The 23,541-nt window shown below is 39.3% G+C and overlaps 1 protein-coding gene across 3 annotated transcripts in view; it reads right to left on the reverse strand.

The window, feature by feature from the left end:
• Window positions 1-23,541, reverse strand: part of ANKRD28 (ankyrin repeat domain 28) — a 231,056-nt gene that overhangs the window by 47,529 nt on the left and 159,986 nt on the right. For all 3 annotated transcript variants that reach the window (XM_050938325.1, XM_050938324.1, XM_050938323.1), the window contains 9 exons: window positions 21,212-21,354; window positions 18,491-18,703; window positions 13,206-13,284; window positions 11,382-11,496; window positions 10,829-10,911; window positions 8,835-8,898; window positions 7,499-7,567; window positions 5,168-5,308; window positions 424-535 (listed from right to left, as the gene is read on the reverse strand). In XM_050938325.1, coding sequence (XP_050794282.1) covers window positions 424-535; window positions 5,168-5,308; window positions 7,499-7,567; window positions 8,835-8,898; window positions 10,829-10,911; window positions 11,382-11,496; window positions 13,206-13,284; window positions 18,491-18,703; window positions 21,212-21,354 — 1,019 coding nt within the window. The remainder of the gene's footprint in view (window positions 1-423; window positions 536-5,167; window positions 5,309-7,498; window positions 7,568-8,834; window positions 8,899-10,828; window positions 10,912-11,381; window positions 11,497-13,205; window positions 13,285-18,490; window positions 18,704-21,211; window positions 21,355-23,541) is intronic.

The raw sequence follows: 23,541 nt of genomic DNA on the forward strand, positions 1-23,541 counted from the left end.
GCTGTTTGGGGAGGCACAGCCTTCCGTACCCGGCCCTCCATACAGTTTTGCAACCCCAGTGTCGCTCTTATGCCAAAAACTTTGCCCACCCCAACCTAGAACAACAATCCTTTCAATCATTTGATTGTCTCTACGTTATTTACATGGCCTTCATTACCATAGTATGCAAATACGTCATAATCTTTAATGTTTTTATCCTCACAACACTTCTGTGAGGTAAAGTAGTACTGTTATCCCAGCTTCACAGTTAGGGAACAGACAGACAGACTCAGTGACTTGTGCAACATACGTGGAAGGTTGCACAGAGCAGGGAATTAAACCTAGGTCTTAAATTCCAGGCCAGCAGCCTAGCCTAGAAGAACTCTACAAATAGACAGTAACTATTCCATGGTAGTTGGGTTTTTTTGGTTTGTTTTTTGTTACCAGTTCAAGACACAAGCGATGACCATAAGCAGCAGAATAATGAACTGCATTGTATCCTTGTTTGTCTCGGATCCCTGGATTTGCATCATTTCTTAGTAAGTATTCCAGGCACCTGTGTGAAGTGACAAATGATAACTATATTAATAATGTTAAAAATCAGCTTTTCACTAATTGGTAAACTAGTACTTGCCTTGAAAATCCAAAAAAGTTCAATTTTATTATTGCAACAAATAAGAGCATCAAATTGCCTTGCCTTACTATATAACACAGTGGTCCATGTATCCCAGTATTCAGAAGGACAGAAAGCAGTACCAGAAGATGTAGAGGAGGATGTAAGACCATCACAACAGACATATACATATATAATATGGCTAGGGAGACAATGTCTTCCTAACCCCAGACAGCCAACGGCTGGCTTATGCCTTGTTGCATGAAGGTTGATATATCCCAAGTAAAATTTCTTGTTCAGGTCTGGGAATGGTACGTTATAGTAAAATGCAAGGTGGAGCAGATCGTTTAGCATAAGTACTGTAATTAGCATGGATTGTAAGGGACCATTCAAGGTAGAGTGATCTGTTAATACCTCAGCAGTCATAAGATAAAAAGAGGAGGTTAGTGGGTTATAGATTGTGAAATAAGTCATAAATCTAATGTGTCTGTTCAGTCCATGACTTTTTTAGTGTCTAGCAGAGTAATGAATTTAAGCTCCCAGTGTTGTCTTTTGAAAGCGTTGTGCAGGTTTCTTTTGAGGATGAGGACTGGTAGGCCAGATATAGAGTGACTGCTTTGTGAAAAGTGTTCATCCAGAGGTGATAGGGTGTTTTTGTCTTTTATCATTTTTCTGTGCGAGTTTATTTGAAAGCATAGTGATTGTCTGGTTTACCCACATAGTGCACTAAATGCCCCAACAACAACTAACACATCTTTCAAGATCCACGGATCCTACACGTACCTATCACTACACGTGGTATACCTCATCCACAGCACTAAGTCCATATTAAATTATGTCTACCTTTCTCATTTATTTGCTGGCTTGATGACTCAAAAGGTTGGAGAAGCAGGACTTTCCTTTACAAAAGCTTATCCCTATTGTTTTATAACTGTAATTTTTTCAAGTAATTTATCTGATACAGACGTAAAACTTGCTAGTTTGATTCCCAGGAATACAAGTATTTGTTAAACATACTCCAGAGACAGACTACATCTAACACTACAGTACTTACAGCAGTGCAGCTACACTGATGCAGTTGCGCTGATGTAGCGCTCGTGGTGGACACACACTGAGCTGATGGGAGAGAACTCTCCCATCACTTAAATATTCCACTTCTCAGGAGAGGCAGTAGTTATGTTGGCAGGAGAACCTCTCCCACTGACATACCACTGTCTACACTGGCACTTTGCCTGGTATAATTTACGTCACTCAGGGTTGCGGATTATTCACACCACTGAGTGACATAAATTATACCAAAGTAAGTTCTAGTGAAGACAAGGTCAGACTCAGACTTTAAGGTTAGAAGGGACCATCATGATCATCTAATCTGATCTCTTGCACATTGCAGACCACAGAACCTCACCCACCGACTCCTGCAATAGACTCCTAATCTATGGATGAGTTACTGAAGACTAAAGTTAAGTCAGAGAATCCACCACTGACAATACTTTAAGCCTGCAAGTGACCTGTACCCCATGGCACAAAGGAAAGCAAAAAAAACCCAGGGTCTCTGCCGCTCTGACCCAGGAGAAAATTCCTTTCCAACCCCAAATATGGTGATCAGTTACACTGAGCATGTGCGCAAGACCCACCAGCCAGACACCTGGGAAAGAATTCTCTGTAGTAACTCAGAGCCCTCCCCATCTAGTGTCCCATCACCAGCTGTTTGAGATATTTGCTGCTAGCAGTCGTAGATCAGCTACTTGCCATTGTAGGCAACGTCATCATACCATCTCCTCCATAAATTTATCAAGCCTAGTCTTGAAGACAATTAGATTTTTTTTGCCCTCACTGCTCTCGTTGGAAAGCTGTTCCAGAACTTCACTCCTCTGATGGTTAAGAAACCTTTGTATAATTTCAAGCCTGAACATGTTGATGGCCAGTTCATATCCATTTGTTCTTGTGTCAATATTTGCATTTAATTTAAATAACTTCTCTCTCTCCCTGGCAATTATTCCTCTTATGTATTTATAGAGAGCAATCATATCTCCCCTCAGCCCTGTTTCGATTAGGCTAAACAAGCCAAGCTCTTTGAATCTCCTCTCATAAGTATGTTTTCCATCATCAGATCATCTGGTTCCAGTTTGAATTCATCCTTCTTAAACATGGGAGACAAGAATTGCACATAGTATTCCAGGTGAGGTCTTACCAGTGCCTTGTAAAATGATACTAACACTTTCCTTTCTCTAGTAGAAATACCTTGCCTGATGCATCCTAGCCTTTTTTCACGGCTGCATCACATAGCATTTTCATGGAAGCTCACAGTCATCCTGTGATCAATCAATTCTTTTTATAAATGAGGAGAAGGTCTTTCAGGAAGTGGGCCACTGTTCCAGAAAGTCAACTTTGGGAACATCTGCACAAACTTTATGAAAAAACAAACAAATGTTCCAGAGATTCTATGTAGATCACTTATCTGACATTGTCTCCAGCACTTATATTCCAGCCCAATATTAATTTCTAGTTTTATTTGTTTTTATTATTACTATTATTATTAATCTCCTTTTGAATGTGAGCTGGACAGAACTTGTTTCCCAACTGATCTTAAGCATATTGCTGCATCCACTCAAAAAGCTGCTTCTCAGGTTATACTACTTGGCAGTTGGTCTTCCAGAGAGCCAACTGTTCATCGGAACAATAACATTTCAGGGATTTTGGAGATCATTCTCTGTGTTATCTTCCAAAGGCACCAAACTATTACTATCATAATTCATCCTCTAGCTTCTGCAAGACAGCTGGCAAAATAATGTAACCTGAAGACTCACTCTGGTACTGAGGCATTGATGTCTTTGGCCTGGTCTACACTGGAGGGCGGTTATGCAACTTCAGCTACGTGAATAACGTAGCTGAAGTCAACACTCTTAGATCTACTTACGGCAGTGTCTTCACCATGGTAAGTCAATGGCTGACACTTTCTCGTTGACTCCGCCTGCACCTCTCGCCCTGGTGGAGTACTAGAGTCGACGGGAGAGTGGTCAGCAGTCGATGTATCATGTGTAGTCTAGACACGATAAATCGACCTCCACTGGATCGATCGCTGCCTGTCAATCCAGCGGGTAATGTAGACAAACCCTTTGAGAGCAACTGTGAAATCATTCCAAGCTCCAAGATTCCAAGTGATAATTAAAGTAAATACCCCATAACAACTGCCAGCAGGACGTGGGATTATATACCTAACAGAGAAGTAGCAGGTAAACAACCAAAAAACCTAGACTTTACATGAAATGGGTACATAAACTTAAGTGCTATTCAAATGGCCAATAGCAATTACTGGTATCATCTACTCCAGGGATAGGCAACCTGTCGGCACACAAGCTGATTTTCAGTGGCACTCACGCTGCCTGGATCCTGGCCACCAGTCTGGGGGGGGGCTCTGCATTTTAATTTAATTTTAAATGAAGCTTCTTAAACATTTTAAAAGCCTTATTTACTTTACATACAACAATAGTTTAGTTATATATTATAGACTTGGAGAAGGAGACCTTCTAAAAACATTAAAATGTATTACCGGCATGCGAAACCTTAAATTAGAGTGAATAAATGAAGACTCGGCACAACACTTCTGAAAGGTTGCCGACCCCTGATCTACTCTTTATTTACACTTCAAAAAAGCCTAACAAGTTATGCACAGCTATTCTGCATCACATGTTCCTCTCACTGTTACATCACCCTCTCTCTTTTTCTTTGTTACATCTACATGTTGGGTCTTGAGCCTGCAAGCTTTATGTGGAACATCTCTGCTTGTACCCAGAGAAATGGCAGTCTTTTTAGTTCTGATGGAATACAAAAAGCTTCTGAGCATGTCATAGTTAAAAAAAACAACAAATTTGACAAAACTTGGCAACTATAACAAGAGAATCCTTTTTACTGTTACCATAATGAAGACAAATGTCATAAAGCAATCTTCACCTATAAATGTTAAAATGTTTATGTATTTAAATAAATATTTTTCATTCAGCCTACTTCAGGACAAGGATAACTCAGACTGGTTTTACAATATTAACTCTGGTGATCCAGCAAGGGAAACAAATGGCAGAGTAAAGGACCTATCACTTGAAACATATTGCCTCCAGTCCTCTAGAGCTTAAATATCAAAATTTTTAGAAAAAACACCTCTTCTAGTATAGTTATGAGGAAGTCTCAAGCCACCAAGACCCAGATCACATTTATTTTGTGCAGAGCAGGAATTTAATCCACAGTGTATAGCCCATTAAGACTTCAACATTAAAATCCAAAAGATTACAATACACCTTGCTGTAATGGTGGAGGTGGGGAGGATGGGAGGAGGGGAGGGGAGGCAAAGAGAAGGGGGGAGAGAGAGAGACACACACACACACACACACAGACATGGACATGTTTAAACCAAAGTATTTCTTATATTAACAACAGCACAATCATCACATTCCATTTAGCCATCTTCAAAGAAATATAAATATTACATTTGGCATATATGATTATAGAAAGTAAGCAAACAAAATATGGAGCTCTGAAGTCTTTAAATATTCACCCTTTTGTATAAGACATGACACTTACTTGCCATCTGTGTCTGATGCAGCTGCATAGTGCAATGGTGTACAACCCCGCTCGTCAAGGTCATTCACACTAGCTCCAGATCCCACAAGGGCAAACAGGCACTGGTAATTACAATTGGCAGCAGCATAATGAAGTGGAGTTCTTTAGTATACATTCAAATACAAGAGAAAGACATGCAACAGATTAATGACAAAAATGCAAAATAAAATGAAATTTTAAAAACGTTTATATTCTATTTTGTTATTGGCTGAATAATTCATTTCTAATATATGTAAATATTACATGGTTCAGTAAAAATCATTTAAAGAAGTGTAATAGCAGTCCAGGATACAAACTTGTCGGTCAATACATGGACAGCTTGTGTGTGCTGAGAGGTGTACATACGTGCACAGGAAAATGAAAGAAAGAATTACTGATACATCTGTTTGTTCAAACAATTTAATTTTAGGCCATTCACTGACAAAATATGAGCAAATCTGATCATCCATAGTGCAAAGCTATCAAGAAAGACCAGAACAAAAAATTCAACTGGTGAAATTTAACCCTTCCTCAGAACATTTAAAGTAGTTTTGTGTAGAGTGCTCAGTAGGGTTTTGAGGACAGAACTGAGGTCTAATGTGGAGTCCTACGGAGTGTCTATTTGTTTCATCCTGTCTTAATGTACCAAAAATATATGCTTGTATAGAAAATAAAACAAATTGTGATTTTTTTAAAATATGCATTTGATTTTAAAGAAACTTGAAATTTGAATTTCATATGAAAATATAGTATTGACGAATTACTAAGCCTAGGGGGAAAAACCCTTACAAAACATTATATAAACAATTTTCAGAAGTCAGTGACTTAGGTGCTTGACCCCAAGTGACTGAGGGGTCTAAGGGCATGTTTACACTACCCCGCAATTTGGACAGAGGGATTGTGAATAGCAGTGTGCACCACCAGTTCCCCTTGTGGACACGAATTTGAAGGTTCCAAGTTTGTACTAACAGACTTCTTCAAAGAGTGTGAACTTTGGATCTTTAAGTTCAGGTCTGCAGCTTCCACATGGGAGAGTTCCAAAGCAGCACTTTCAGTAGCAGTGCACACAACTACTTTTTAGTCCAAACGTCAAGGCAGTGTAGACATGCCCTCAGTTCCATTTTCAAAAGTGACTTAGTAGCCTAAGTCACTGTTGCAAAGGGACTTAGGTGCTTTGAAAATTTTGCCCTACATCTTGTTTTTTTTAAAGTTACCACGTTACTCTGATCCCCTTTATCGCCTCCCTACCTATCATACCTCTTTTTTTGTTTTTTAATCTCTTTCCCCACAGATCGTTTCTTCATCTCTACACTATAAATAAGAATGTCAAATAATCTTACTCCTGGTCCAAATACAATCAGCAGCCCAACAAAAATTTAAGTGCAGCTTCCACGGGGAAAACTACTACAGTTAACCCTTCTATCCTCAGCCAAGGGTGCAAGTAGGACTTCAAAAGGAGACATGAATCATAGTCAGATACTTCTGCTGGAGTCCTACTCCTGTCACTCAGCCAAGGACTGAGGGACCATTTCCACTAAACCATTGATGCTATGAACAATATTTTTAAATTATGATAAATTCTTGTCTCTGGTTCATCCAGAGCATCTCTTCTTAGTTGTCAGTCTTTTGGACTGTAATCTCTTTGGCTGTCTTTAATTAGTGTCTTGCACAAGCACTAACCACACTGTCTGCACTTAAACAACAATCTGGCGCTAGCAATAGTTATTTGAAGAAAGTAAAAGCATGAGAGAGTAAAAGCAAGAGAAAGCTATATGAAGAAGGGATGGATGGAGGTAAAAAGGAATGTTATTTTATTTAAAGAACTTAGATTTTACTTTAAAAAATACAGAAAATTGCAAAACGTTCAGAAGTGGTAAAGTGAACGGGTTGTTGAAGAGCATTTATAGCCTTGACAGATGGGCTAATGACGAGATATCAATCTACAGGCTGAGAACCACTTAAACCCATCAGGATGCGCCTTACACCAAAAATATCTTTACTAAAGTTACAGTAACATATGAGATTAATTGGACAATTTGAAAGAAAAAACAAATACGTATTAAAATACACAAAACAACTATTTAACAGAATGTAACAAATCAAATCTTGTGACTTTTCTATAATTATACACTTTCAATAAGATGCTTAGACTAAATTGGTTCCAGTAGTTGAATGGGGTCCCAATAATTTATTATGAATACAATCACTCCAAAAGGAATGTATTGTGAAGGAATATGGGCTTCTTCACACAGAATCATTGTGCTACTTATCTGCAAGTTCTAAAATCCACAAACTTAGAATGTTGTGTCCTACCTCCCAAATTTGTCCTTTTTATTGAAGTCTGCACCAGTGTTGAGCAGAAGGTTTAGGCACTCCAAATTCCTATTAAATTAATGGAACATTGATTGCAAATTAAATTATTTTTATGCACACAGTTCCCTTTACAAACTATCAGAATTGCTGCACAGTTATTTATCACACAACAATATTTTTATTGCTAATGACTCAAACTATATTTTGCATACAAAACACCACCAAAAACAGACTTTAATATTTTCTTCAACAACTTTAAGGACCATAAACTGTCCTTGGTCCAAATGTAGGAATGCTGATGTTTATGCAGTGTGCCTTTTGAAATCAACAAGAGCATTGTCCTACAGTAGTAAATACACTTCTAATTTGATAGAAACATAACAGAAAAATTGAATGCATGCTAAAAAAGAGTTTTTATGCCAAGATTCAGCCCATGGCAAGTTTTTACTTAGACATTTTTTGTTTGTTTTAAAGCCTTTTAAAAAGTGCCAGGAAAAACAAAAGTTTGCAATGCATATGCTATCTTTGATTCTGCATTATGATGAACACTATCTAAGAAAACTATTTATGATGATAGCTGTAAACATTGTTCAGAGAGAGGAAATTCTTTCAGCCCAAAAAGTTAAGACCCATTCTAATCACGAAAGCAACATAAGCATTTACAAGGCCATACTGTCCTTTAAACCACTCTGGCAATGCAAGGGAGCCTTAAAACTTTTACACCTGTTTTATACTTCTGGGGGAATTCACAAAGACAATGGGAACAATTCACTAAGCAGGCAGGCTGCTGCATTCTGTTCTGCCTGAAGGGACACAGCCTGTCCCACGCCTACCTCCTCAGAAACACCCCAAAGCCCTGCCCTTCCACGTTGAATATGCTGCAATAGGGAGCAAGAGGGACAGTGTCTCTCACACATACCTCTGCCCATCACGCAGGTGATTTACATCTCTACTGGTTGCTCCAAGCATCTGAACCAACCTGCCTACACTGCTGGGGAGGGGCGTGTGACCACTCTTGTGGCTTCCCTTTGTTTCCCAATTAGAAGTCATTTTTCTGTGGGGAAACAAAGAAGTCTGTCGGGGACATGAATTCTACACATGCGCATTGATGCGGAATTCCCCCAGGAGTAACTGATTGTGTTTGGTCATTACAATAAAATATTGATGACTGAGTAGAAATTGCAGTTATGCCTTTTTAAAGCTTGTAGAAAGAAGCCATCTTGAAATTAATGTTCATACTTACAAAGCTCCTTGGGGGGAAAAAAAAGAGTAAAACGCTGTCAGGGTCAATGATTTAAGAAAAAAAATTAAAAGCGAAGGCAGAGCTTCTACCTACCCTCCAGCTGCAGCTGCATGAAGGCAGGTCCTGCCAAAATCATCTGGGGTGTCTATGTCAAAGCCTACAAAAATATGTTAGTATATTTTGAAACCATATATGTAAATTCAACCCCTTCACCAAACTGCCCTTCACTAATTAGGCTGTATGTCATGAAGTAAGTTTATGTTATTTAAACAGTAAACATTGAAACAAATTTTTCCTTAATTTAAGAATTTCTTTAGTGACTGGAATTAGTGAACTACACAGGGATGAATTTCAGTTCTCCCCACATTTTCACCCACACTATGCTTCCCCTCTTTCTTCAGCCCAAACTGGATGGACCCTACATGTGTGTCCCATCTCGCATGGAGAGGGCACATAAAGCTAGTTAGTGATCTGATTTGAGAAGTGGTCCCTAGATTACAAATACGGGCTGCCTCTCCACTGCCCCTATTTCGCACTCTCTCTCCCATTAACCCCCTAGGAGGCCTCATCCAAAGTACAAAGTATTTCTCAGTTCTGTTCGCGGAACAATCCACCTCACCTTGCCTGACACCACTGTCTCCAAAATGGTCATCCATAGAGGGACAAGCAGACTTTGCAAGGTTTGCATCACTGTAGTGGATGAATTCAGATTCCAGAGGGGTTCTTAATATATGAATCAACTAATTTCACCTCCCTCCCAGCAAAAAATACACTAGTCAAAGATACCAATCTTCACCAACATCAACTTAGTAAAAAGGAGTTTCTAGGGTACTGGTGTCCAATCTTTTCAGACTGAGGGCTGCACATATAATTTTTAAATGGTCAAGCAACAATGACTGATGCTTTACATTATGTGTGCTGGTCCATATCCCTTTGTGCAACTCACACATACAATGGAAATCATCTGCAAATCCTCTGATGGAGATTATCTTGACACGGAGAAGTCTCCTGTAGGTACACATCTAGTACAACATAGCGCTAAAACAAAGTGGAAGTGGCTGGAGCATGCTGAGCTTTGCCTATCCTCCATCTGCCACATGGTACCTAACAGACAGTTGTCAGCTGGTGCAAATTACAGCAAGATACTCTAACCGGTGCTGCAGAAGAGAATCAAGAAGCCTAAATGGTAGTTCCTCAGCTTCTCTTCCTTTTCTCCCTTCTCCCGGGCTTCCTTACTTCCCTGTGGTGTGGAAGGGAGCCGTCTTTTTGCTAATCACTCTCCTAGGCGCAAGACAGAGACAGTCAATCTGCCCTTTTGAGCCCCCTGGAGCGTCCATATCTCATCAGGGAAGCAGACTATGGAGCAGCCAAAATTAGTATGTCTTCCCTTCCTTGCCATGCAGTAGGTATTCAGCTGAAAAGGGACCGACACAGTTCAGCATAATCCCAGCTCACAGCAGAGCTGATCCTGGGGTCACAGGTGAAGCAATACCCTGTACTGTTTCTTTATAGTGAGGGGGCTGATTAAACACTTAAGTTTGAAAGTCGCAGAGTGCTGCTCAGGGAACACGTTTTTAATTCATAATCAAACACAAACATTCTTCTTAATGCAGTTGCCCTCAGGGCCTACAGGTTAGAGCCTGGAGGGCCACAGGTTGAACACCACCACTGTTCTAGGCAAAGTTGTACTAGAATCATGACAATTTGGAGTTCGAGTTAACAAGATGTTAAAGTGATATAACCTCATGTTTTGAACCACTATAGTTCCTAAACTACTTGTCTAGTTTGTCTCAATCCCTCCAGAAAATGTGTGCATAAGATCACACTTTTGAAATTTCAGGCATATTGCTTCAGTTCTGACAAAATTTTACAAGTTTTCAAATTTAGGCTTACCACAGAAAGCTTGCTCCATCTTTAACTATACAAAGTAGATCAGACTAGCTAGCACAATCCTCAGCTATAAACAAGCTGATTATTTCTATGTACTATTGAAAAAGGGCTTAAATATTGTGAAATATAACTGAAAGTACTAAAAGGTTAATGTATATGTAGGAACCACAAAACACATTTTTTAAAGAGTATCCTACCTGATGAAAGGAGCTTTCTGCAACAGTCTGAAAATCCACTTAATGCTGCCAAATGGAGAGGAAACATCCCATGTACACCTCTCCTAAAGATACATCATAATCAGACATCATAGTCTCATTACAATAAAAGAATCAAGATTGCATGCTAAATTGCATATGTATAGGGTTTCATCAACAAAATCTAATTAGAATGATTAGATCTGAGGAAATCTCTTAATATGTTAAGAAGCTTACTTTCAATCTAAAAATAATGCATTAATTCAGACTGACAGTTAAAATGTATGAGGTTTTGGCTTGCACATTTCAACTATTATATTGAAGTACAAGTTGGCAACACAGTCCACTATTTCTTTTCTGATTTTTGTTTAAACTACAATGAGATGTGACACTATAACAAGATACGGTATCTGCAAAGAATATGACTGAATGCATTTCTAATCTCATGTTGAACATTTAAAGAGCTAAGAAAGAAATGTGAAACCACACACTACTCTGGCTTTCTAATTAATGCATTTCTGAACTATTTTAGCCTATGTACAAGTTAATTACTTACTTTGCAGTGTCAGCACCACTTGTAATTAGAGTGTTGATTAGTAGTTCATGACCATATCTAGCTGCGATGTGCAAAGGAGTATTTCCATTTCTATCTTCACAGTCTATTTCAGCTCCTACAACATAAAAGTTAGTGTGAATGCACATAAATGTACATGTACATGTTTGTTCGCAAAATGATGTTAAAGATTAATAAGTACAAGCGATGGAGTGATTTTTTGGTTTAAAATGTTTTAGTGGTATTGAGTACTAATAGTACTCCTAGGGAATTTTACACCAAAAAATTAAAATTTTGTGCACAATATTTTAAAATTCTGCATATTTTTATTTGTCAAAATAACACTCTATAATCACACCAGTTTCAATTACTTTGGTAATTTATTTCAAAATACCTGACAGAAAGTATATCTGTAACAATACAGACAACTAAAAAGATTCAGAAAATGTTTGACAAACAGATTCCTTACCAGGCATATTAATACAGAATTTGAGGTATTTTTGCTGACAGTTACCTTATTTCAGTGAAATTAAATACAACAGAACCTTGTTTAACCACCATTATCTGGCTCTCCTTATTAACCAAACCACCAGCCGCTAAGGGCTGACACCTGGCTCACTCACCACTAGGGTTGCCACCTTTCTAGCTGCTGGTAACCAGACTCCTGAGCCCTGCCCCCATCGCTCACACCTCCCCCCCCCCCAAGGCCCCACCCCCATTGCTCACAAAATCATCTCAGGGGGCCTGCCTTCACGTAAGAGGCAACCCCAACAGAGCAGGGGCTGGCATGGGTTAATAATCTCGAGTTTCACCCCAGCCCACGATAACCAGACTTTTGGTTAGGGTTGCCACCTTTCTAATTGCTAATAACAGGACTCCTGATGCCCCCCCCCGCCCCAAAGCTCTGCCCCTGCTACACCTCTTCCCTCGAGGCTCTGCCCATCATTTTCTCAGCACATCCTCACATCCTCCCACTCCCTCCACCCCACAGCAACCAGACTTTTGTTTTGGGTGTCTAAAGGTTGCCAGGTCCCCTTTTAGACTGGACTTTTTGGTAAAAAACCAGGCACCTGGCAACCCTAAATGGCACTCGGACAGAGAAGCCAAAAAACGGACTGTCTGGGTAAAACCCAGATGGGTGGCAACCCTGCCCACTCTCCAGTTTATCTGGATTTTTGGTTATCCAATCTGGCTCTGGTCCCAATTAGACTGGATACTCATGGTTCCATCATAATACATTTGAAACACATAAAACCATGAAAAGGAAGCATTTTGGTGGAAATCTCAAACTGTGTGAAAAAATAAAATTCTGCAGGGAACGTTAATTCTATGCAAACTCTGCATCCTGCAGTGGTGCAGAATTACAGCAGGAGTATAATGGACAGTGATGTAAATGCAGGTCTCTTGTTGTGTATCTGTAGAGCAGGGGTTCTCAAAATGGGGCTGTGAGGCAAACTGTCAGCCTCCACCCCCAAGCCCTGCTACGCCTCCAGCATTTATAATAGTGTTAAATATCTAAAAAGTGTTTTTAATTTATAAGGGGCTGGGGTTGCACACAGAGGCTAACTGTGTGAAAGGGGTCACCAGTACAAAAGTTTGAGAACCATTACTGTAGAAGGCAAATTGTTTCAGTAACTCAGTGCTGTAGAAAAGAGACAATAATACAAATATCCTTGCTTTTCCATCTTTAAAGTGAAGATATAGATGGGTAGAGTCTATATGCATCTCACCAGAATATAAAAACCTCACTAACTGAAATACTGGCCATAGCAAAACAAGAATGTGAAAATATCATTAACATTTACAAAAATACTTTTTTCTTTTTACCATTCTGGATGATGGTTTGTGATCTTGAAAATCTACCATGGATTGCTGTCATATGTAATGGTGTTTTCCCATCTTTACTCTGGAAATAAAACAAAAATAATAAAAAAAAAAACAAAAACAAAACTATCAACCTACAGCCAGCTACATTTATATATCAAAATCACCAAGGAGAAGTGATCCTTTTCCACCAACCCCTTCTATTCCCTCTCCACACTACTATAAAACAGTTGCTAGTAGTAACAATCCAGGATGACACTGCAGGGTATTCAACACTGCTGTTATCCTGTTCTCGTTTATCCCTTCTCCAGCTCCATCTGACAACTCAATGATGCACACTCACTCAGAATTATGCCTTCAGGACAATCAAGAGGATAGTGGCAGCAGATAAATCTTAGCACCAAGAACTACATTTACTTCTTCCCTAAATCTAAAGCCAACAAAATAAAGCTTCTTTTAAAGAACTGACTTGTATTCAGACTGAATAAGAGAACGTTATTACAGAACATTACAAAATATGTTAGAAGACGGACATGAAAATATTCATCTATTTCTTTGATGTTACTTCAAAATGAAACTCATAAGTAATTCATCACAAACCACAAGTAATCCTTAAGGCGAACTATTCAACCACAGAGGGTACTCTACATTTGACACACATATGTAAAATTAACCACTCACCCAGAAAAGGTACCATGAAATTAGGTCAACTTAAAAACTAGAATCCCCTCCTGTGTTAAATAGCACTATCTAAATGCATTCAAATTGTCTCTCCTATGAAATTTAGTCCATAGTTAGCTAATAGGTTAATGAAAAATCTAAATGCACCAAAAAAAAGTTACAGTCACAAAATACTAGGCAATGTGACACTAAATTGCAGCCATCATACTACCATATAAAGCTATACCATTTTTTATTCCCTTAGGTGCACATACACAACATGTTAATTAACTGCATACAGTAGAATGAACACAAAATTCCCTATTGCAAAGGGGACAAAGTTAAACCGGCTGTGGGAAATTCCCCATTAAATAACTTGATGGCTGGCAATTAAATTCAGGACCAGAACATACAGGTAAGATTTCAGGAATATATTATTATTTCCTTCATGAGTGTGGTTTTTTTTTTTTAAAGTATTCTAAAATAAATAAGTTGGGACGAAGTATACACAGAACTACAAGAACAGATTCCTTAGGCAATGAACAGCAGCATCAATCCACTGCACCAAAAATAGGAAATATTTGAAAAGCTCCTTTCTTCCTTGGAAGTCTTCCATCTAAGTACTGATAAAGCCTCCTCTTGCTAAGCTTATGAGATCTGACATGATCATAGCCTATGGTAATAGGCTAATGGTTATTTGGTTGCATTCACTGAAGCTCAATGAAGTGAGATAATAGAAGATTAAAACACAGGTCTCTTGTATAATGTACTATCAGGCAATATATGTCTATAAAATACTTATTTTCCAAAAACACAAATCTCTAGAAGAAGTCATTGTTATTACACAGCAACAAGCAGCCCAGAACACTATGTATTCTCAAGTGGTCAACCAAACATGGTTTCACTTAAAATTAGATATATCGAGTCTACTCAGACCACTGAGACCATTTGTTTTCAAGAATCCAGTTGATACTAGTTCAAATACAATTCATACATCCTTATAAATCCCATAATATACTTCTACATGTGTAAAATTGTTATTTGAGTTTGCTATACTCTTTTTAGACTGGATGTTGCAGGAAAGGAATAGAGTTGAGCAGTACTCACTAGGCTTTAAAGATCTAAATTACTATATGGACATAGACAATTTTGTACAGGCCAAAACAGCCTATATTTTTCCCCTCCCGTGGAAAACAGATAAAGCGGGAAACATATCAAAACTCTAAAATTTCTGCTGCTCACTAATCTGTTGTATGCTTTCCTCTCAGAGGTGAAGCCAACAAGACTCTGGAGTGGACATTTCAGAGTCTCCAGAACACTCACTCACCAAGGTCCACAGTGTATGCACACATGCATCCTCCTCCTATCCCAGATGCCCCACCTATGCCCCCTCTACATCTCTAAAAATCATGAAAGTAGGTGACAGAGAAGAGAATTATAGTAGATATCTAAACTTACAAAGTAATATATTTGTGATTATAAATTGAATATTGTATTTGTATGACAGTTGCCAAAAACTGTACAAATATTTTGAACTTTAGCATTAAAAGCCAAAAAATCAAGATATTTGAAAATAAAAAATTGAGCACAGCTGAAATCCTCTATACATATTGCTGGAAAGTTTTACAATAAAAACTCTACTGAATAAGAGTAGTCTAAAGATGCAAAAACCACAACACTATAAAATCCTAATATTTTAACTAAAGGAATAATCCTTAGGGAAAGCAAGGAATCTAATTTGGCCCTAAACCAGGGAACAATCATCCTATTCAATATTTGAAAATCAGAACTGACTGAGCAGAGCTGAACTACTCTATTACTGAAAAATTCACACTACTACAACCTCCTCTGCAAAGTAAAGCTACTGCTAAGTCAATCTCCTTCCTTCCCTGCAAAAGTGTATCAAAAAAAAAAAAAAGAAGAGAATTCCCATTTTAATTAAATAACCACCAGCAAAGCGAGAAATACCAATCTTAGTTACAGCAATATAAACCCATAATAACTCCATTAATTTTATTGCAATTACACTGCATTTATACCAGTGTAAAGAGGCCCTTAAACTTCTCTTGTAAGCTCATATTACCCTTCCCTACAAATGGATGTGACAAGGCAAAAACGTTCTGGGATGCAGCCACAGATCCGGGCACCCTCTCTTTTCCAGTCATCGGTACCAGCGCTGAGATCTTCCCTGACACAGAAGAGTTGTGTTTTTGGATTGCTGAGATGGCGGTACCAATGGTGCATTGCTTGGAACTGCTGGATTCCATTGTTTATGGGTCAATCTTCTTGTGCCTGTGGGACTTAGAATCCATTCCATCTCCTGGGAGGGAATGTTGATTTCCTTGGATTCTGAGAAAGATTTAGTCCCATGCTTATGGGACTGCATCCTAATCTCCCAAATAATGCCCGCTATCAGGTCAGCGGGGGTGGTTTTGCTGGCACTGGAGTCGGACATAGTAATGGGAGGCTCACTTCTCGCTGAATTAGCCATGATGTGAGCTTCTCCCAGGCGGTAGAGGCAGTGTTGGTGGTCATCGCTGATCAATAAGGATAGCATGCAGGAGGCACGGAGTTTGTACCCTGGAGCTCTGGGCATCATCCAGTACCCGCACGGGGCAGTGGAGAAGTCCTTAAAGTCTACTCTAAACTAATGTTAAAACTTTAATTACTAAAACCAGGAAAGAAAGAAAACTAGTAAAACTACTGTTAAAACTATTTACAACTATGCTTTTTACAACTGCATCAGACAAGGACGATGAAGGTTCCGACCTCGACCTTGCAGCAGTGAGAAGGAACTTGAGATGCAGTCCTTCCCTCCCTTTATTGCCTCGGACAGAAGCACAAGGCAAGTCAAGGTGCATGCAAAGACTAACAGTCGCTACTTTCAAACTCTCTGACTCTCGGTGCATGGTGCACATGTGTAAACCCCCAGTGGAATACAATAGGGACTATCACTCGAAGATGAACCCTCTGTTTAGGAGAGTGGAGAGAAAGATATTGGGCATCAGAGTTGTAGTCTAAATATTGGTTTTCAACCTGGGAATGATCTGACCCTTCCTATATATTCCAGCCAAATGGGTGATAAGTATCAGTTGGCTTTGTGACTGAGTATGCCAGGTTATTCTTGGGGCTGATAGCTGACCAGGATCTGCTGGCTTCCCAAATTTTTTTGAATATAATTTGTTCATACATTTATTTTTATTGCTTTTGTTAACCTCATTTATTTAAAATAAACCTAGACACTTATATGGATCAGATGTCTTCCGCCCTAGACATCAGGGGCTGTAGCTAACTGTGAAGACCTCTGGCATATCTATCAATAAGCCACTTAGAACCTGCTCCCCTTAGTCCTCATACCTGGCATTTTGGTAGCAAGGAATGGGACCAGTTAGTGCTTTTGGCACCTGGAAAGGCACGGGAGGCAGCATAGGATTTTGGAGGTAGTTGCTGTTTTTGGCAGGATGTATCTCTTCAGTTCCTCTCATTTGTGGGCAGGAGCAGAGATAACCAGATTTTTGGGGGGGTGGGGGTGAAGAAAAGGAGGGGGAAGGGTTTTGGACTCTTAGTTCCATAAAAACACCAATTTCCCCTTGTCTCTACCTCAATAGCCGGCCACATACCAACAACAATGGACAGGCACGTTATCTGAATGTTTATGAGGACAACTGTCATCACTAGACTTGAGTGAGCTTCATGCTAAAATAGGGCAGTTCACACACCTCTCTGACAGTTGTTTCAGGCTCTTCGTTTGCAGACTTAAGAAGACCTCACAGTATTTTTCTATATTCAAATTTATTTTTGCAACCACAAGACTTAGAAATTTAAATTTTGTAAGTCAAAGGAAATATTAAATTCTGCAACAGAGGTGGATTCTATGGTAAGTCCTACAGCCATAGAATTAGGCCAGGAGTACATTTTTTTCCTCTCAGTCCATTTGGGGCCACTAATATGCTGACCATGTCAGCCAGCAATCTAAGTCCTTCTACTGGCGAGGTCTCCACTGCATCAAGTACAAGCTTTGGTTCCTTCCCTTTAAGGCCCTTCATAGCTCAACCCCTCCCTATTTATTGACTCTAGAATCTTCTGTTGCCCTTCACCGTTCTACTAAGGATGCCAGCCTTGTTTGCCTGTGTATATTTCTCCCACAAACACTTGTGTGATTTCTTCCACATTGGTTCTTATTTATGGAGTACTCTCAGAAATATCTTCTAAAACTACTAATCTCTTTAAAATTTCTTCTCAAAACCTGCTTTTACTGTTATGCATATGGGACACTTCTAACAGATAATGGCCAATACGGATTTCTGACAATTATTTAGTGGGGCCACCTAAATGCACGTTCTTTCATTGTTTCCCTCATCTTTCCTCCCTTATTCCTTCAGATTGTATATCCACTATTTGCGTTTCATCTTAAATTAGATTGTAAGTTCTTTGGGACAAGGACTGTCATATACTCGTCGTCTGAAGAACTCCTAGCACAACAAGGTTCCACAATCTGACAGAGGCATATAGGTACTATTGTAATAAAAATATATTAAACCTTGTTATTTAAAATATTATATCTCCTATAAAGACATAGATGTATTGTATGTTACAACTTACTGAATCCACTGAATTCATTTCCTTACCTTCATATTTACATCTGCTCCATTACAGACCAAAAGTTCTAAACACAATGCTCCATGTGTTGATGCAGCAGCAAAGTGCAAAGGTGTAAAACCTTTCTCATTCATCTGATTTACATTAGCACCACAGTCTATAAGTTCATTTACTACAACATCTTGTCCATTGTAGCAAGCTACATGAAGAGGTGTATTTCCATAGGCATTTGGTTCATTCATCTGATGGGAAAAACAAGACAATTAGTTAAAATACTGTGAAATTCTACCACACTTCTTTTATGCCATCAAGCAACAGTATTTAATTAAGTACAACAGAACATCTTTTGTTGTTATGCAGGATGTCTTCATTGCATTCTGGAATACCACAAAACTGTACATTAAATGTGTTCTGGACTGGATTTCCTTGACCAAAAAAGCTTTGGAATGGAATACTTTTTAACTTCTCTCAGAGGAGATAATTAAAGTGTTTGGTAGTGTGAAAGGAATAGTTGTGCGAAAGGAACTTATTCTGCCACTTGTAAATAGAACTCTCCAAGTTTATTACCACAGCAGATCCACATTGTTGGGATCATGTACCTGGATTCTATGAGCCCCAAAAGCTCCTATAACGCAGAGACATTGCTGGCAAGTACATACCCTTCCCTTGATCTAAACATCAAGATTGTATACTGGAGGGTCTCAGACTTCCTTGCTTTTGTAGGCACACCCCATTGCATGCAACAGAGGCTTCTTGCATTCCTTAGCCCCTCCTCAAGATGCCTGTGTGCCACACTGCCATCCCCTTCTATTTCAGGGGCTCTCTGCAACCTAACTCTCATGCCAATGGTGGTGTGCCCTCAGCGTTTCTTCCTCACATTCACTCTTCTGCCACATGCCAGGATCTCTGTGTGCATCTCTATCCATCACTTTCTCCCATATCAAGGTCCCTCATTCTCCCCACTGCCAGGGTCATCCATTCTCTCCCAAGCCCCTCAAGGGTTCTGTGTGCCACCAATTCATCCCCCATGCCAGGGATCTGTGAATACCCCTAGTCCATAACATGTTAAGGCTACCATCAATCAGTTCGTTAATCTGTAGACAACTACAGAAGTGGCTAAAGCTGCTGGGTGTACTATATGAATGGAAAGGGCTCCGTGTGCACCCCCCCCACACCCAATTTTCACCTAAATCAATAGGGTTTTTTTTCCACTGATGCCTAAAACATTCCCTGAAATTTTGGAATTGGGAAATTCCTACCTCATTTCCTTATGATTTATAAAGGCAGTCTAAAATAGTTCAAAAGTTATCACACTAGTGAGACAAGTTCCAATGACTCCACCTCCCTCAATTCCTTACTGCCAGTTCCAAAAACATAGTAATAATCTAGACAAACTAAGCAGAAAAGTGGGTGTTGGTCTGCAGAGGCAACATGCTCTGACAGCTCCAGTTAAAAGTGAAGAATGTTTTTATCTTTTGCAAATTATTTTGCAGAACCTCACAGAGGACGGTTGAGTATTTAAACAGTAGAACTGCTCTCCCAAAATCAACATTAGGGACTTAAAAGTAAAATTTTCTCCTGCTGGAATTCTGCACCATTTCACAATGCAGAATTAATGTTCCTCACAGAATTTTATTTTTTCATGCAGAATGAGACAGCCAGAGCGCAGCTGCCAACAGCAGGACCTCCTATATTTCAAAAACACTATTTTGAAATAAATTACCAAAAGAACAAACTGGTGTGATAGTGTTATTTTGTAGAACATACAGAATTTTAAAATATTGCGTGCAGAATTGTTAATATTGGGGCACAGAATCCCCCTCAGGAGTAATTAAATGTAGACACTTAGGTGCCTAGATCTAGTCATCTAAATAAGTGGTCTGCTGTTCCATGGTACTGAATGTCTGCAGGGCCTACTGAATTTAATAGGAATTTTGGGTGCCAAATACTTCTGAAAATCAGACCACATATTAAGGTGCCCAAATATGGATTTAGGTGCCTAATTTTAGGCATCCAAGTTTGGAAATATTTGTCTTAGCACCTAAGATAAGAAGCTAATACTGCCTTAATGTGCAAATTGAGCTCCAAGTTACATTATACAAAGAAACATCCTAGTTTTCAAACTACAACTTCAGAAGCAATGGCCACTCTGTGCAAGATGATTCAAAAGGTCAAACTCCAATAGGCTTACAATTCACTTTATTTCTGAGATAAAAAGAGATTTATTATTACTGACAATATTTTTGTTAATATATTTTTATAACTAGGTACTTATATGACCATCATCAGTGTAGTATCAGAGTACTTCACAATCATTAATGATTCACCTTCAAAAATCCTGTGAGATAAGGAAGTTTTATCCCCACTTTACAGATAGGGAACTGAAACAAGAGATTAAGTGACTTCCTCAAGATCACAGAAAAAGTGTAAATCAGAGTTAGCAACAGAACTCCAATCTCCCAAGACCCAGTCCAGTGCCTTAAACATAGGATCATTCCTTCCCTCCTGGAAAATAATGAAACCATTTAAGGACAAGTTTACCTTTAAAGTGAAAATCTGTAGAAGAAACTTGAGCCTAGGGAGTGAAGTCTTGTAACCATTAAATAAATGAGTGAAGACCTTTTGAAGTACTCTTACCACCATTATTCTTGATCATGAAGAAAGGAGCATTCTCTGCGCCACTATATTCCTGATCAGTAATAGTTTAGACTTTTCTTATGTCATTTGCCTTTGGCTACATGTTTACTTACATCAACTCCAAGATCTAGAAGAAATTTGACTACGCTGATCATTCCACTAGATGCTGCAGCATGTAGGGGTGTATATGATTTCTTGTCTTTGCATGTCACTTCAGCTCCATGAGTCACAAGTAATTTCACAACTTCAATGTGACCTGGGCAAATAAAAGAATAAATAAATAATATTAAGACGCAACTTGATTTATCAGTTGTGCTCTGACTTCTACAAAAATAATATCAATTTATTATTAGCTGCACTTGATCAACTTTTAAAGGTGAAAAATCCAGTACAGACTCTCCTCATTTAAAAGAAGCAAAGAACCATATTCTTTCCCTATCTCATTTCCTTATGATTTATAAAGGCAGTCTAAAATATTTTCTCCATGTATTTTCTCCTACTCCAAACACTCTCTCTAGCCTTGATTTTTGTTTTATATAAAAAATATCAGATCTTGTCTTCTGTTTTTGCTGAAGGATTTTTTGGAGGACTTAAAACCTTACATCAGCCCATTAACTCTCAAATCCAACTGAGAGTGGAAGGAATTTTTAGTAAGCTATATAAAACTTTTGCTTATCTGATTTAATACCTATCTAACCCAAACTTCTGTTAAAGATTTGAAAGAAAAGCTCAGAACCTTGCTCATTCAAACTGAAGACTGAGAAAACTTCCATTTAATTTCTAAGGCCTCCTGCATGAATCGTGAAAAGACTTCATATTCCTGAAGTTTCTACAGTAGAAACAAGCAGAAAGATAAGTCTCTTTTTAAGAAAATATTTCTAGACTTTGTAATATAAAAAAATAAAATGATTTTTCCCTTACAGATGTTTTTTTAAAACTTTACCCAAAGTGATTTAGAAACCCAAGCTCCATTTTCAAAAGAGACTTAAGAATTCATAAGCCTAAGTCTCACTGAAAGTCAATGGGACATACGCTCCTAATTCTCCAAGTCATTTTTTAAAATAAAGGATTGGCTATGCTTAAAAGGCTGCAGCAGCACAGCTGTACCAATGCATCTGTGGCATTGTAGCGCTTCAGTGAAGACACTACCTACGTTGACAGAAGGGCTTCTCCCATTGGCATAGGATGGTAATCCAGCTCCCTGAGAGGCCGTAGCTATGTTGATTGACAGAAGCCTTCCTATCGATATAGCGCTGTCTACACTGGGAGTTACGTTGTTATAACTTCATTTATGTCAGATAACTTATGTTGCTTAGGAAGGGGTTTTATTCATCCCCGAGCAAGATAAGTTATGCTGTCATAAGCCATAGTATAGACCAGGCCTGCAAAACATGCGGCCCGCGGCGGCTCACTGTGCAGCCTGTGGGGGGATTCTAGATCCCCCGGACACGGGAAACACCATGCTCTGCGGGCAGCCCAGAACCCTTTGAATCCCAGCCACAGCTGGGATTTAAAGGTCTCAGGGCTCCCCGCGCCTGCAGTCAGCCCAGAGCCCTTTGAATCACAGCCATGGCTCCGGCGGCCGGGCTGGGGCCAGGATTTAAAGGGTTCGAGCTCCCCTCAGTGGCTGGAGCTCTGGGCCCTTTAAATCTCTGCCTCAGCCCTGCAAAGCTCCCGGTTCCCCTGGCCGTCGGAGCCCTGGGCCCTTTAATTTGCCCCTGAGGGCTCCCAGTCACCTCTACAGCTGAGAGCCCCGGTTGATTTAAAATAAAGTATCACCTCCCTACCCCCAACCTTCCTTTTTGGCACACAGCTGTTTTGGTGGGGCGGCGCTGGGGAAGGAGAGTTTGTTTCCACAGGGCTGGGCGTCGCTGGGGCGAGTGTTTCCGTGAGGCCGGGGGTTTCGGCCCTCAGCTGTTTTCTTTGGAGTAATGTGGCCCTCGCCGCTTTACAAGTTGTGCAGGCCTGGTATAGACATAGCTTAAGTGAGAATCAGGTCCACTGTACATGAACGTACACACACTGATTTCTTTAAAAAAAATTAGTTAGTAAGTTAATTTTATCCTTCCCTCTCCGCTGTCCCCAAATCTATTAAAAAAATGAAAATCAGACAAGTGATATGCTCCAGGGATAAAGTATCCTATTACGTGTCTATAAAAGTAGCATGTGCTAAAATTGGTAGATAGAATGTAGCTTAGCTGAACAAGAGAAAGCATTTGTTTTTCCAGCTGGGTGAGCACACACCACAAAATGTATGTGTCCTCATTAGAACCCCGATAATGCTTGTCCATACATAGCTGTGGCATCTCAAGCACTGAATTTCATTTCCTCAAAACTACTTCTGCAGGCAGGATAAATCAGATCTTAAATATTAGTTTATCTCTAAGAACCCTGGATCAAGAACAGTCACACCCATCAACCTCTTGGCTGAAGTGATTACACT

Source organism: Gopherus flavomarginatus, chromosome 2 (genome assembly GCF_025201925.1).
Source record: "Gopherus flavomarginatus isolate rGopFla2 chromosome 2, rGopFla2.mat.asm, whole genome shotgun sequence".
NCBI lineage: Eukaryota > Metazoa > Chordata > Testudines > Testudinidae > Gopherus > Gopherus flavomarginatus.